Source organism: Protomyctophum parallelum (genome assembly GCF_964188405.1).
Source record: "Protomyctophum parallelum genome assembly, chromosome: 21".
In the NCBI taxonomy this organism is placed as follows: Eukaryota; Metazoa; Chordata; class Actinopteri; order Myctophiformes; family Myctophidae; genus Protomyctophum; species Protomyctophum parallelum.
In genome coordinates, this window is record NC_139713.1 from 24167766 (window position 1) to 24183752 (window position 15987).

The window sequence follows — 15987 nt, forward strand, 5'->3', positions numbered from 1 at the left end:
CATACATGTCATTGTTGAGCCACTAGGTGGTGCAATTATCTTGTGTAACTCTTTAGCCTATGTGGGACTTAGCTTTTTGTACTGTCGACTGTTCACTGTTACCAACTAAGTGATGAGGAATAAATTAATAAAACCATCGCTCTGAGAGAAACAGTAGGCTCATTTGTCTGCCTGTCTAGATGGAAAAGGGGTAACTTCGTCCCCATGCTATGGGACATAATAAGACTTCAATGTGGGCTCTCCTCTCTCTCCATTTGCAATTAATGTCTATCCCATTCCCACTGTCACTCTGTTTACTGATGATTTTATTGAGCCCTCACTCTCAATAGACCAACGTCAAAACTGATGAACACAACGAATAAACAACGATCAGTACATGAACAAACTTAAGCACATAAACATAACGAACATGACAATATAATGCATACATGATGAACACATGGATTTACCTCACTGGCTGCATAAGGGGAATGAAGGGAATGGAATGACAGGAAACCCATATGAACAACAACAAACGTCAAACAAACGTTAAATGTTGACAAAGAACGTAAAACATTGGTTCAGAAACAACAAACAAACCTTGGTTAATGACACACGCTCTCAAACAATTCATGTCCTTCCGTCTACACGGAGGCTTGACAAACAATGTTGTGACTGAGCCATCGCTGGTTCAGGGCAGGCACTGTCTAATCTAATCTAATGAGCTAATTTAAGACAGGTGGACGATCTCTTCAAAAATAAGAGTACCCTCTAGAGTATTAAAAAAACGTTTAATTTGCACATTAAAACTACAAATTAAGCATTTAAGCACCGGACGTGACATAATTCCAAATTACCTTTCCCAATATAATGTGAAATAAAACAAAATCAGGGCAATCAGAGTCAGAAAAGCAGGACCGTAGGGCAGGACTGGAAATAGACATGGGAGCGGCAGAGGAAAATCATGGGCAAACGAGGAGGGGCTCAGGACGTGAGTCAGTAGTCGGCCTGCAAGACCTACTGTATATGGTTGAATTATTACAATATTTATATTTAATCAAAAACAGAGTTTAAATAATTTGTAAAATAATAAATAAAATAAAATAAAACATCATCATTGATGTTCATTGTTTAGTCTTACAATGCCATTGGTTATGATATGTGCATATACTGTAAATACCCCCCACAGAGGCAAACTTAACAATGTTTAACCTTTAACCCTGAAGCTATTCCTCACAAAAAAGTAAAATGCCTGTAATATATATATATATATTTTGTGATCATTATTGTGAAAGATATCCCCGAAATGAAAATTATGAATTTATTATTGTTATTTTAATATAAATATATATTATAAATGTGCATAACATTTTTATAAAACTTTTTTTAAACAAATGTTCCTCTGCAAAGTACTAGTAGTACAAAGTACTAGTAAGGTTGAAATCTCTTTTTTGCAAGTAGAAATATATCAAGCATACATAAAATCACACCCGTGTGAACTGAGTGGTGCAATTCTCCCCCCCCCCCCCCCCCCCTCTCTCTCCCCCCCTCTCCCCCCTCTCCACCCTTCTCTCTCTCTCTCTCTCTCTCTCTCATACATACAGGTACACATGCAGGTAAACAGGTACACGGACATTGCTCCTTGTAGGAGTGGTTGCACCACTCAAAAAGTAGACATGTATCTCGATAGTCGATAGTATAGTTAACATGGAGGCAAGCTTTTGCGAAGCATAGCGGAAGCTTGCCATAAGCTTCCGCATGCGTAACATAAGTGGACGTTCGGTAGGCCAATCATACATGCAATGTAAACATTTGTTTTCTCAGGCCAATAAAGCCGCAGTAGGCTAGACACTTGAGTGGCAGCGACAGCGTCTCTTCCGCACTTCAGCTTGACTTCTGCCTAACGCTAGGGCGACTGTGGCTCATAGAGGTAGAGCAGGTCGTCCAATGATCCATGGGTCGGCGGTTCGAATCCCGACTCCTCCTGTCTACATGTCGAAGTGTCCTTGGGCAAGACACTGAACCCCAAATTGCTCCTGATGTGCTGGTTGGTACCTTGCATGGCTTCCGCCGCAATCGGTGTATGAATGTGTGTGTGAATGGGTGAATGTAATGCACAATCTATGTAAAGCGCCTTGGATAAAGGCGCTATATAAATGCACCATTTAACATTTTATAACGCTGCCTGGTAGAGACACATGGCTTCAACGAACTGCAGCGGCCAATGAGGCATCTATTTTATTTATTTTTATATTTTTTGGGGGCTTTTTCTGCCTTTATTTGTTGAAAGTAGAATGACAGGAAATGGGGAGAGAGATTGGGGAAAGACACGTGGCAAAGGCCGTCACGATCGGGAGTCCAACCCGCAGCATGCCGCCAGGCTGGCTCAGCAGCCTAGGTGCCCAGACAGTTGAGCTAACCGTCTCGGCCCAGACGATTGAGCTAACCGTCTGGGCCGAGGCATCTATTTTTGAGGGGCGCGCCGCTAGCCCCTCCTATGCCGAGCTTTGGGTGCAGGCACACTTTTAAGTGTCAAGAGGCGGCAATAGAGCAGGCATCTCTTCCTGGTTTTTAGACAGCTGGTGGATGGAAATAGTGCGCGACTTCAACTTGTAGCGTCGGCAAAGTGCTTCCGTTTTTTGGCTGGTCTAGGCTAGGCGTTTCTTGACATTTAAGTGTGACTGCACCCTTTGCCTGTACCGTCAAGAAGGCGTCAAGAAAGTGCCTAGTCCAGGAGTCTCTTCTGGGTTTTTAAACAGCTGGTGGGTGGAAATGATGCTAGTCCTAAGCATAAGCTTATGGGCACAAAAGTGGGCGTGCCCATATATTGTCATGTGCATATATGGGTCAGACAGACTGCAAACTCAAACTTTTATGGGCAAGGCTGACAGATACAGATACCTCCATATATGGGCATAAAAGGGACACAGCCAGATGGGTACAACGCATACTCTGACAAAGCCCCAAACACCATGATTAATAAGATATTGGTTGGATCGGCAGTGCGAACCTAGGTGTGAGGGCAACATAGTTGAATTATATCTGTATTGAACTTATACTGTATTTGGCTGTGTCACAGCCAAATAAATGTCTTGCCGCTGTGGTATCCTTTGCGTTTGTTTGTTTAGCAGGGGGAAAGAAATTACGTATTTTGTACTGGTACTGTCTATTTTGGTTTGGTATTTATAGTAAGAGAACTCCTTTCCTTGTTTTTTCAAGAGAAATTCCACTCTCGATTTCATCGACAGGAAGCAGACTTTCAACTCAAGAAGTATCTCCCTTCACGGTTTTCCAGACGCGCGAGGTAATGGAACCCAGAGAGAGAGACGACTGCTTCATCTGCTTCTGGGAGAGCTCTGCTAAACGCTGTTTGTCTAGTTCTAGTAAGCATGCCTGTCTGCGTCTGAAGGCCTCGATCGGGTCCTCGTCCAAGGCATAGTTCTCCAGAACCAGACGCACGTCTTCGACGCCGTTTGACGCAATGCTAATCAGGAGGTTGGAGAGGTCGTAGAGGGTTCTGTCCTCAGAGTTGCCGTCCCATGCCTTGAGGGCAAGTCCATTAAAGGGCTGCAGGCTGAACGCCTCACGCTTACAGTCCACAACTATCACCTTGCTGGCGTCCCTGTTCAGACAAGACACGTCCTTTACGTATTGGCCATCGATGTAGCGTGTTGCGTCTCTGAAGAGTCGATACATGACAAGCCCATTGGGGTCTATGTTGTCTATCAGAGGGAATGCCGTTATGCCGGTCTCTGCGGTAAAGATGACTATTTCAAAGAAAGGCGCTAGCTTTTTAAACAGGTGGTCAATACCTGGTCGCTTCTTGAAGCGCCAGCCTGTGTCTAAGGACCACTCCGGATGCAGAAGGACGTCTTTCAGCTCGATGACCAGCGTGTACGGAGGTTGATAGTACGGCTCCTTTAGAGGATCGGGCAGCAGCTTGAGGCTTGTGGGGTCAAGGATCATCTGTCTGTAATCCTTCATATATTTGAACGTCCGTTTCAGCTGCTGGACCACCGGCGGATCGCCATCAAACTCATCCGGAATCCTGTTTCCTTGTCCGTCCACCGAATTGCTGCCAAATATGTAGACACCCGCAAACGCTCCACAAAATCCCATCAGCCCCATTAGCCGTAGAATAATCTTATTAGCATAGGCAGTGTTCTCTGTTTCTTTTTGCTTTCTATCCTCTTGTTGTCCCCTTTCCCCCTGCTGTTGTTCACCAGGAGGGAGCTGGCTCTGACTCTTGTGTTGCTGCTGTTGGAATGTCTCCTCCTGGACGATTGTCTGAATCACTCTGCCCGTGGCAACACCTGCACCCTCTCTGCTCTGCGGTGAGTCAGTGGAGAGAATCTGTGCGAGGTGCATCGTAGCCAGCGTGCAGGCCCTGGGGGGTCCATTCGAGACCCTCAGCAGAGCCCGGCTCACTCGGACACACACGGAGAACATGTGGATGTATTCAGTGGACAGGGAGCGAGAGGGCTGTGCATTTTACAGTGACATGGCTTCTCTAACATCATGTGGATGATGTCACATTGATGACATCACTCTTGATGTCATCAAGAGTGATGACATTACACTTTTACACATTACACTTTTAATTCTGATAGTAAGCGTGTGTTCGGTACCAAGGGTCTGAGGGTCTCCCTGTCACTCCAGCTCTTTAATAAACAGAAAATACAGTTTCACGTGGGTCGCCAATTTCATCCAATCAGGAAGTACCTCCAATTTATCAGCTTCATTGTTATAGTATTTCAGTTCCTATTTTGTCCTGTTTGAACTGCCTCTAGATGACGCCGTTACTCTGTGACCGACAGCAGCAAGATTGCAGTCAGGTTCATGCTTAGAGCAACAGAGGATGATGAGAAAAATCACCATGTGTGTAGTACTAGATTGTACCACTGAACGGCGCATAAAGACAAGGGCAAAAGTTAGCTTGTGTTCATTCTTTAACTGTTGTTTCACAGTCAAGAAGTGATCAGTGATGTACATTACTGATTGTAGCCTAGTTTTCCAATGAATTGAATAGGGCCCCAATGGAAACAAGCCATAGGCTTTGTTGGATTTTTAATCCACTTAGCAGACCTTGTATTGAACTGTAGCCTACTTTTCTGTGCTTTTCTGCAAACTGTTAATAGTTATTCAATCAAACACTAACAAAAATGTGGTTAGACTTATATGTGAGATGTATCTGTGTTTACTATTTGAGTTTGGGGCAAAAAAGAAAAGAGATTGCATTTAGGCATGTGGGTACACTTAACTATGAGACTTATCCATGTTTACTATTTGAGTTTAGAAAATAAATAAAAGTACAAATTGTCAACTCAACATCAAGTCACTATAGATTCAAATTAGAAAGTAGGGTTGTGTAGCAGTAGCACCATCTATGAATCATATTTGTTTGGCTGAGGCAAACGTTAATGTGTTAGCTCTGTCCTGGTGTGGTGAACTCAGATGATCAATTACTGGAGACCGAGGGGGCTGTCAGTCAGACCATGAATCCTAGAAGCTCATATACCAATAGTAAAGCATAATGGGGAAAAGAAAACTATAGGCCTATAAATCAATAAAATAAAACTGGGAAGGATATAGTATTCGGATTAAACAAACTAATCCGTTTAATTATAGAAAATAATACAATGTTAAGAAGTGGTTACTCAACTTGTTGAAAAATGAATAAATAAAATAAAATAAACACTTTTTGATCATTCGATAATCAAAAGTAATCAAATAATCCCTAAGAAAATGGTGTCGGTGTCACTCAATAGCTGATCTACAAGCTCACAATGCATTGCATCCGTATCGCGTTGTGGGCTTGTAGATAACCTATTTTCAGCACAAGACTGACCACGAAATAGGGCTTAAAACGATCAATTTCCCTCCTTCCTTCCTGAGCCAAATCTACAGGTAAAACTTCTACAACCAATCGGAAGCTTTAGGGAAGTCATGTAGTCAGGTAGAAAAGGGGGACCGAGGCCCTATCCGAGCTGCTATTGGCTGGAGATAGGTTTCAGTGCTATAACACACACCTAACAATTCCTGAACAGATGATGTGCAGTTTGTCCATATGGCAACCCTCTGGGAGTCCTTTGTGCTGTGACTGATGTGCTCACTTTAATGCCTGTCAACATTAAAGGCTTCTTCCTTCACTTTAAAGGGCCCCGTCTCCGCAAGCCGCCTCCCCACCCTCCCTCCGCCTGTGCTGCAGGGTGAATGAATGGGGGGGGGGGGGGGGGGTGGTCTCTACTCCTCGTTGATCCGGCAAAAGTGTGCCTTTCGTTTTGTACACACATCCCCCCTTGCCCCTCCTCCCCCTCCCTAAAACCACACACCCCATTCTCCTCCCCACACGCCTGACCCCGGTCGCCTGCACACTCCAGACTTTGTGTTCGGTGAAAGGGACCATCTCAAATGTCCTGTGCAGCCGCAGCAGCTGCTCCTGGACCTCGCTTTTCTTGCGGGACAAAAGGGGAAAGAGAGGGGTGAGGCCCTCGTGCACCTTAGTGAAAGCCTCCCCCCTCCATTGACGAGGGTGTAAAAGTGGCAGTAGCATCTTTTGTCTGAGCTTTGTTTTGGGGGCCGGAGGGAGAGTAGAGCAGCCAGGCGGGGTCCATTAGCCATCTGATAATGTTTTAGAGAACCCATATTTGTACTTACATACTACATACAGTACATGCTTGCATGCGTACATGCTTGAATGCGTGCTTGGACACGTACAAGCATGCACATATGCAAACGCATGCATGTCTCTGACACAGGTTTTATGTATATAGCACATAGTACTAACTTAGTGTATAAAGCTACTACTAGAGCACAGCTGGCAGGCACACCCTCTGCCTGCTGCAAGATCCTCCGTGTTCAATTAACTCAGAGGATCTGTAACCGAATGGACCCATAGGGGTATGAATTCGACTGAGTAGGTTCAGCTATATCTCACTCACATTATGCAGTTTCATATGCTCTGCATGACTGCATGTACGCAGGTGCATTTATGTTTGTGCATGTATACATGTCATGGATGCATGCATTGTGTGCATTGCTTTCTGTGTCTATATTCATGTGTTTGCTTATTGTGTCTGATATAGCCTATCTGTATCTCGGTGCGGTGGGGGCGTCCTTTGGGTGCCTCTGCATTGTCTAACTGAAGGAGATCCATGTTTTGTCAACAGTTGGCAGTGTGTAATGTATTAGCACTATAGACTCCTTGGTTACGCCACTAGACAGCAAAAGCTGTGTATCGCACCACAACAGTGTGTGGATTACGAAAGCACACAGCACTTACAGAGATAACAGTGTTACGTAAATACTTGTATTTTGTACACACTGCCGGGTTGTGACAAAAATAATGTTCAAGTGAAATTAGTCGCTTTCATTTATCTGTGGCTCTCAGTTGTGTCTGTTTTGGCAGTGACGTTATTTATTTCATCAGAGACACAATGGTTGCAAGATTGCAAAGTGTGTTAAATCCATATTGTACAGATAAGTTGTAAACAGCTCAGATCTCACCCAAAGCCAGTGGTTACACTGGCTTTGCTTACACAAACAAAAGATCAATGTGTCCTAAAACATAAAGAGCCTGCCCCAAAATGTGTATATAGGCCTACATACATTGCTTTGTACAATATACTGTACATTAACCACTATAGCACAAATAGCATATTAATCAGATCTAGGCCTACTATACTACAAAATGCATTTCAAAAGAAAATTCCTCACTCTCTTTGGAGGCTTGAAATATGCTAACCTAATCAGTGGTCAGATTAATTAATCTAATTAGCGGTCAGATTAATCTGCTCTTGTAATGAGACTGGCTGACAACAGCTGATAATGGTGGGTTGGGTTAGACATGTGTTAGAGCTCTGTCTGACTGGGTGTGCACTGTGCGCGTGTGTGCTCATGCGCGTGTGTGCATGCGTGCTTACTCATTCAGATGCCTTTGAATGTGCACAGATTCATCATCTGACCCTGCGTTCGCTGTGACCTGGAATGCAGTATAACAGCAGGGCTATCTATGGTTATGGTAATGATGGCGATAATGGGCCTGGCTGATACGATATTAACATAACTAGCAGACTATAGGAGACAGCATGACAGCAGACCGGCAGCCCAGCTGAGACCAACAACATCTCTATAGAGCCTGACCGCTGGGCCCACTGGTGGCTCGTGAGGATATTGTGCATCCAATAAGTGCACACCCAAAATTGAGGACTGACCGATACATTGATTATGGTCATGTGCATACTGTATATAGAAACGTGCAGCCGAAAGGACTCGAGGGCGTATGATATGGAGATGTCATCAGTGTAGAAGACGAATCCACGGAGGGGTGCATTAGGCGCAGCCATTACTGAGATGTACCATTAAGCGCAGCTTTACACCTCAACACTGATTAGCTACAACTGGCCTACAGGGCACTGAATCCATGGCGCAGTCATAGATATTAAAAAAAAAAGATGCCTCATTGGCCGCTGCAGTTCGTTGGAGCCATGTGTGTTGACGGGAGGGCGGAACAATTTACACTGGGGCAGAAGTGCGCCGGAAGTGTGGAAGGCATGCTATGCAACGCTGCCACTCAAGTGACTACTGGCCAATCACAGCGCATCTTTTCCAGGACTTGTCAGATCCGAACACCCGCTCTTTGATGCTTACGCTATGCTTCGCAAGGAATCTCGGGAAAGCTTTGCCCACTCTTGAGAACACACGCCCCAGAGCCGGAAAAGGGTCTATATATGTCTATGGGAGCCGTGCCCTATAGGCCAGGTTAATCAGATTAATGGACGGTACACCTCAGTAATGGCTGCACCCAGAGCACCCCTCCGTGGATTTGTCTTGTCATTATGGTCATATCGGTTTGGATGTGCTGTTCTGGACAACTGCATATCCGAACAACTCCACTGCAGGCATCGTATTGGAATCGCAATGACATGGACTACCAAATACAGAGATCTGCATGCATATATGGTCATAAAAGGCACACAGACACACAGGCGGGTACAACAGGTGCAACGTCGCCTTACCTTTAACTTTAACGTTGAATGCATAAATTATCATTAAAGGACGACTTCACCGATTTTCAACCTATCTTCATATATCATAATTGGTCCTCAGTAATGCTCATGATGAAATGGTACCACTTTTTTGTTTACTCACTTTGTGTCTCAGAGGAGGACTGCATGTGGAAAGTTCAGAAACACGCCTACCAGTGACACTTGAAATATTGTTTTTTCAAACTATTTGTATTCGTAATAATCTCAAGTGAATTTAATCATCGTGATTTTTATTAAGCTATTATTCAAGAGCTCCTAGGGGTATATACCCAGACCCCGCATTGATGACAAACAAATTGTCTCTGGTTTTCAATTATGCTCAGGCTACAACGTTGCAACCGTCAAGGAGCAATAAAGAATCGTCACAATGGTTTTTAGACCACGGTGGGTTCAACTTCAGCCAAGTCAATAGCACCGCGGCGCTAAATATAGAAAAGCTGTAGACTGGAACACGCCTTCTGCAGATTGAGGAGTTTTGGACTAGATTGCAATAGCTGTATCCAAGGGAACACATTCATCCACAAACACAACAGCCACTCCCATCTCAAACGCACGCACAAACACACACACACACACACACACACACACACACACACACACACACACACACACACGCACGCACGCACGCACGCACGCACGCACGCATGCACACACACACACACACACACACACACACACACACACACACACACACACACACACACACACACACACACACACACACACACACACACACACACACACACACACCAACGACACATCAGTACCATCTGCTGTAGCTCCAGGGACAGCCCATAGCTCGCCAATAGTGAACATAAAGGGGATGGAGAGGAGGGGGGACTCTCGTATTGAATGGACACTTGAGAACAGCCATGTGGCCGCCCGCAACAGAGTGCTTGTAAAGTGGTTGAGGCAGAGGGCAAGTGAGGTTGGCCGGGGTGAGCGGGTTTAGATAATGGACATAGTGGGACACCGAGAAATTAAAGACACACCGCCAACAAATGTCCATGTGCATGCACACAAATCCAGAAAACAAATGTCCATGTGCATGCACACAAATCCAGAAAACAAATGTCCATGTGCATGCACACAAATCCAGAAAACAAATGTCCATGTGCATGCACACAAATCCAGAAAACAAATGTCCATGTGCATGCACACGAATCCAGAAAACAAATGTCCATGTGCATGCACACAAATCCAGAAAACAAATGTCCATGTGCATGCACACGAATCCAGAAAACAAATGTCCATGTGCATGCACACAAATCCAGAAAAACAAATGTCCATGTGCATGCACACGAATCCAGAAAACAAATGTCCATGTGCATGCACACGAATCCAGAAAACAAATGTCCATGTGCATGCACACGAATCCAGAAAACAAATGTTTGCTACATGTGCATTTACAAATCCAGAAAACGAAGGCTCATTAAATGTCCTTCATGCACTAATCCAGAATACAAATGTCTGCTAAATGCCCATGTGCATGCACAACATAAACAATTCCAGAAAACAAACTTTTTCCACTTTAATGCACAAATCCAGAAAATGTGTAGGGATGTCAGCCTTTCGAGTCAACTGAATTCATTACACTATACTAGATGCTCTACATCAAATATCTTCGCCGAAAATAGCCGAATGATAAGTTTACAATGCCTTGTGTTGCAACCCATTGTGAGCTTTTATGGATCTGCTATTTAGAAAGAAAGAAAGAAAGAAAGAAAGAAAGGTGATGAATAAATGCATGACGAGGAAAGTTAGCCTTTCGAGTCAACTGAAAAGCCTGCTCCAAAAGGACAATTTACAGTTTATGGCAGAAATTGAGAGACAATACATTTCCAAATGCACAGCTATTCATAGGAGACTTAATTCAGTCCTTGTCAGTCATTTGTCATGTAAGCACACTGACTGACTGTTGATATGCAGCCGGTGGTAGCTCAGCTCCTGCAACTACTCTGTGTCTTGATCCTGGAACTGTCATTGTGCTGGTTCTTCAATGGGGGCAGTTTGGGTTGGGCTAATGGTGAACACTGGCTCCGAATTAATGACATATTTTTTACATATATTAATAATATGTTTTGTAATCATCTGAAGTAAATTGAATCATAGTGATTCAGCACCTTGACCTCCTGCACAAATTCTCACAAATGTGGGTCCTTTTGACCGTAATTCTAACTAAGACAAAAAAAAGACATAAGCCTGACCGCTGGGCCCACTGGTGGCTCGTGAGGATATTGTGCATCCAATAAGTGCACACCCAAAATTGAGGACTGACCGATACATTGATTATGGTCATGTGCATACTGTATATAGAAACGTGCAGCCGAAAGGACTCGAGGGCGTATGATATGGAGATGTCATCAGTGTAGAAGACGAATCCACGGAGGGGTGCATTAGGCGCAGCCCTTACTGAGGTGTACCATTAAGCGCAGCTTTACACCTCAACACTGATTAGCTACAACTGGCCTACAGGGCACTGAATCCATGGCGCAGTCATAGATATTTAAAAAAAAAGATGCCTCATTGGCCGCTGCAGTTCGTTGGAGCCATGTGTGTTGACGGGTTGGCGGAACAATTTACACTGGGGCAGAAGTGCGCCGGAAGTGTGGAAGGCATGCTATGCAACGCTGCCACTCAAGTGACTACTGGCCAATCACAGCGCATCTTTTCCGGGACTTGTCAGATCCGAACAACCGCTCTGTGATGCTTACGCTATGCTTCGCAAGGAATCTCGGGAAAGCTTTGCCCACTCTTGAGGACACACGCCCCAGAGCCGGAAAAGGCTCTATATATGTCTATGGGAGCCGTGCCCTATAGGCCAGGTTAATCATCTTAATGGACGGTACACCTCAGTAATGGCTGCACCCAGAGCACCCCTCCAAAAAAAAAAGGAAAAAAAAGACATAACCACCAGGACCAATAAATCTGAATAAATACTAGAACACACGAAAAATGATACTTACCTCTGCCTAAAAATCAGTAGCACAGGAAACTTCAACAATGCTGTGAACGTCAAAAGGAGAGAAAAGGCAGAAAGAATGTTAAGTTAGAGACATAGCCTACCAATAATAAATAACATATTAGACTCCGTCGTAGAACCCATTTGCGACTTGCGAGATCTGGGGTCTTCTTGCCAACCAAGACATTGAGAAATGGGACAAACACCAAATAACAAAGACTCAAGCATGCATGCAAGCATGCAGAACTCTGCAAATGCATGCTTAACCGCACCCAACGGAAAACAACAAACAATGCTTGCAGGGCAGAATTAGGACGATACACACTCATTATCAAAGTTATGAAGAGAGCATTTAAATGTTATAACCACCTAAAACAAAGCAATCCAGACACGCTTCAACCATAAAGAAAACCTACAGGGATGCCCCCTAGTCAGACGGTCCACTCTGTCTGTGCACAAACACGAGCACAGAATGGACCATTGGCTGTCAAGAGTTAAATGATTGTTAAACATCTGCATTACTTAATTTACAATAAGTAAAGTAAGATAATCTTATCTGATGACAACATCAGTCTTGGGCCTGAGAGGCTACATCTCATCAAATGGCGGTCTGTGGCTCAAATGCCAAATACATAATAGACCTTGATTAAAGGACAACTTTAGTTTTTTTCATCATGTTTTAGGTTGTTGTTAGAGAAAGTAAAAGATGAGTGTTATTTTATTTTTTTCATTTGCTGCATTCGAACATGGGGCTAAATATGTATTTTTTTACACAATTTTATAGCGATTTATTATTTATTATAGTCCTACTAGACCCCAGGAAATTACATCTGACCACAAAAGATCACAGGATCTACTGAATGTGAAGGGAGGTATACTATAGGGCTGCCGTACTGTGTTGTATGGCTCAACATGTCAGTTTGTCACCCCCTTCACATTCAGTAGATCCTGTGATCTTTTGTGGTCAGATGTAATTTCTTGGGGTCTAGTTGGGGTCTATAGTAAATAAATCGCTATAAAATTGTGTAAAGAAATACATATTGTAGCCCCATGTTCGAATGCCCCCACCCCCTGTCAAATATAGCTAAAATCGCTAAAACGAAAGAAAGCAGCAAATCTTTGTTGTAAATCTTTCTCTAACAACAACCTAAAACATGAACCTTGGTTGAATAAAACTAAAGTTGTCCTTTAAGGGCTGAAAATCACTGTTTTAGACCAGTGGTTCTCAACCTTTTCTGGACCAGGGCCCATTGAAAATCTCGAAAGCGTTAATTTGCGGCCGACAAATCTGACCACTTATAACACGGCAGACTATCGCAAATCCAGGAAAAAAGGTTCACTTGTCCATGTGCATGCACAAAAAACATGAAATAAAGATGTCCACTAATGTAAATGTGCATGCACAAATCCATAAAAATATAAATAAATCCACAGTATAGGTGAAAGCTCGCCTCTACAACCACGCTATGCACATGTATGCATATTTTCTAGACAATAGACACATGAGAACACTAATTTGTGGAAATTTGGGGATATATTTTTGAGGGGTGATAAGATAACCCCTCCTATGTCCAGCTGTGTGTGTGCGCACAAACATTGTCCTACACAAACATTAAATCCCATTGACGATGAATGGACAATTTTGAGTGTCCGTGTAAACAATTACATTGCGTAACACAAAAATGTATGACGAAGGTGAGGATGCAAATTCTGATTGGCCGGAATGAGATGATGTATGATTATGTACGATGATATGATCGCCCTCACTTCACACGGGTGTGATTTTTCCCCCTTCATACATTATTTGACAATTTGGCCAATGTTTGACCATTTTTATAGGATAGTTTGTTGATTACTTTTGATGCAGTAATGTTTGTTTGTTTCTTTCTTTCTTTCTTAGTAAAAAGAAGAAGTATTAAAATGGCTTACATTTTCACTTCACTGTCCAGACCCACAGGTTGAGAACCAATGGCCTAAAGAAAAACAGTGCAACTTAACCACTTTACACTAATTCAAAATACTTTGTTACCCTACAGTAGGTGCTCTATTAGTATCTCTTTGCCGACAATATCGATAAGCTCACAGCGTCTTGTGTTGCATCGCATTGTGAGCTTGTAGATCTGCCTATTGCCTACTGTTCACCCCAGAATAGGGACACTAGGGTTAAAGTGATCAAGCTAGGTATAGAGTGATGAATAGGCTAAATGCATGACCACAAAAATTAGCCTTCCAAGTCAACTGAAAAGGCTGCCCCAAAAGGACAATTTACAATTTATGGCCGAAATTGAGAGGCATCCATTTACAATTGCACAGCTATTCATAGGAGACTAACAGTCGTTGTCAGTCATTTGTCATGTAAGTACAGTAGCTGTGCTGTTGCAGGCAAGTAAGAAAACAAATATGTGCAATTTAACAATTTACACTAAACCCTATATACTTTATTGCCCTATACTAATTTAGATCCTACATCAAATCTCTTCGCTGAAAATAGAATATAAACTCACAAGGCCTTGCGTTGCAACGAATTGTGAGTTTTTAGATCCGCTACTTTTGCCTAAAATTCACCCCAGAATAGGGACACTTGGGTTCAAGTGGTCACGGTTTGAATGGGTAGAATTCTTCAGAAATTCAGGTGATGAATAAATGCATGACCAGGAAGTTTATAGCCTTTCGAGTCAACTGAGAAGGCGGCTCCAAAAAGGACATCGATTTACAGTTTATGGCAGAAATTGAGAGACAATGCGTTTCCAAATGCACAGCTATTCACAGGAGACCGCCGTCGTTGTCATTCATTTGTCATGTAAGTAAAATGGGAAATGTCGAATAAATATGCGACCGGGCGGTATAAGCTCGGCTCCTGCAATGGCTCTGTAGTCTTTGGAGGCCTTATGTGTTTTGATCCTGCAGGAACACTCATTGTGCTGGTACTTCAATGGGGGGACGGCGGAGTAGAGTATATGGCGGGGTAGGGGTGGGCTGTTGGTGAACGCTGTCTCTGAATGGATGAATGAGAGCTGACTTGTGCCAGGCACAGGGCCCTTTCTCCTTGCATTTAACCTGCTCCTCCCCACCTCCCCTCTGCACTCTCTGGCCCTCATCTCATTAATGGGGACAGCAGATGGATGAGGGCCTGTGGATCGGGTTGCCAGGCAGAGTTTTAAGCGTGCGTGTGTGCGTGTGTGCGTGCGCGCGTGCGCGTGCGTGCGTGTGCGTACGTGTTACTGTATGCCTGACTTAGGCCCACATCAAACCAGTGGGTTGGGGCCACAACTGGAGTCACCAATTTGATTTGACTGCAGTTTCAAATGGTTTAATTAACGGTTACGGGTATAGGAAAGTATCCGCTATAAGGGTAAGGGTTAGGGTTAAATTTCGTATGGTTAAGGTTAGGGGATATGGGAGGAATGTAAGTCAGTACAACAATGTCCCTAAAACAGAAGTCCCCAAATATTTTTGCCCTCCTGACCTAGCTGACGCACCCCCCAACGCTCAGTCTCATAGTATTTTTTTAAAATATGATTATGGCAAATAATCAATTTAAATAAATTAAATAAGAAGTACCGATGGGAGAATGCATTGGGTTTTCATTTCCTGGGCCACTCGTTTTTCTGAAAGGGGGAGGGACTGCGGCGCTCTATACTCCCACAGCTGCTCTATACATCTCCTTACAACAGTGTTTAACCGGATTTTGCAGTTTGTGTTAAATAACACCATAAAACCACCATTACCCTTTTCGTGCACGCGCCCCCTAGACCTAGAGGATGTCCGTGCACCACAAGGGGTGCACGCACCACAGTTTGGGAACCACTGCCCTAAAATAATGTAAGGCAAGTTGTATGCATGGGAGAGAGAAGCTGCAGCTGACTTCCAGTTCATTCACAAAGTTCTGTCTACTACACAATGCCAAGGCTGCAGATCATTGTTCTTTAAACCTCCTTTTAATGCAAATTTACTGACATCTTTTATGCTTGGGGGTTAATTAGACTCCAGCCATTTAAA

General features: G+C 43.6%; 1 protein-coding gene across 1 annotated transcript; it reads right to left on the reverse strand.

Moving 5' to 3' along the window:
• Nucleotides 1-3243: 3243 nt before the first annotated feature.
• On the reverse strand, nt 3244-4347 carry LOC310878893 (mitochondrial import inner membrane translocase subunit TIM50-like; the record flags this gene model as incomplete). The annotated part of the gene is made up of 1 exon (XM_083793310.1): nt 3244-4347. The coding sequence occupies one exon, from the start codon at nt 4345-4347 to the stop codon at nt 3244-3246; it is 1104 nt and encodes a 367-aa protein (XP_083649436.1).
• Nucleotides 4348-15987: the final 11640 nt, after the last annotated feature.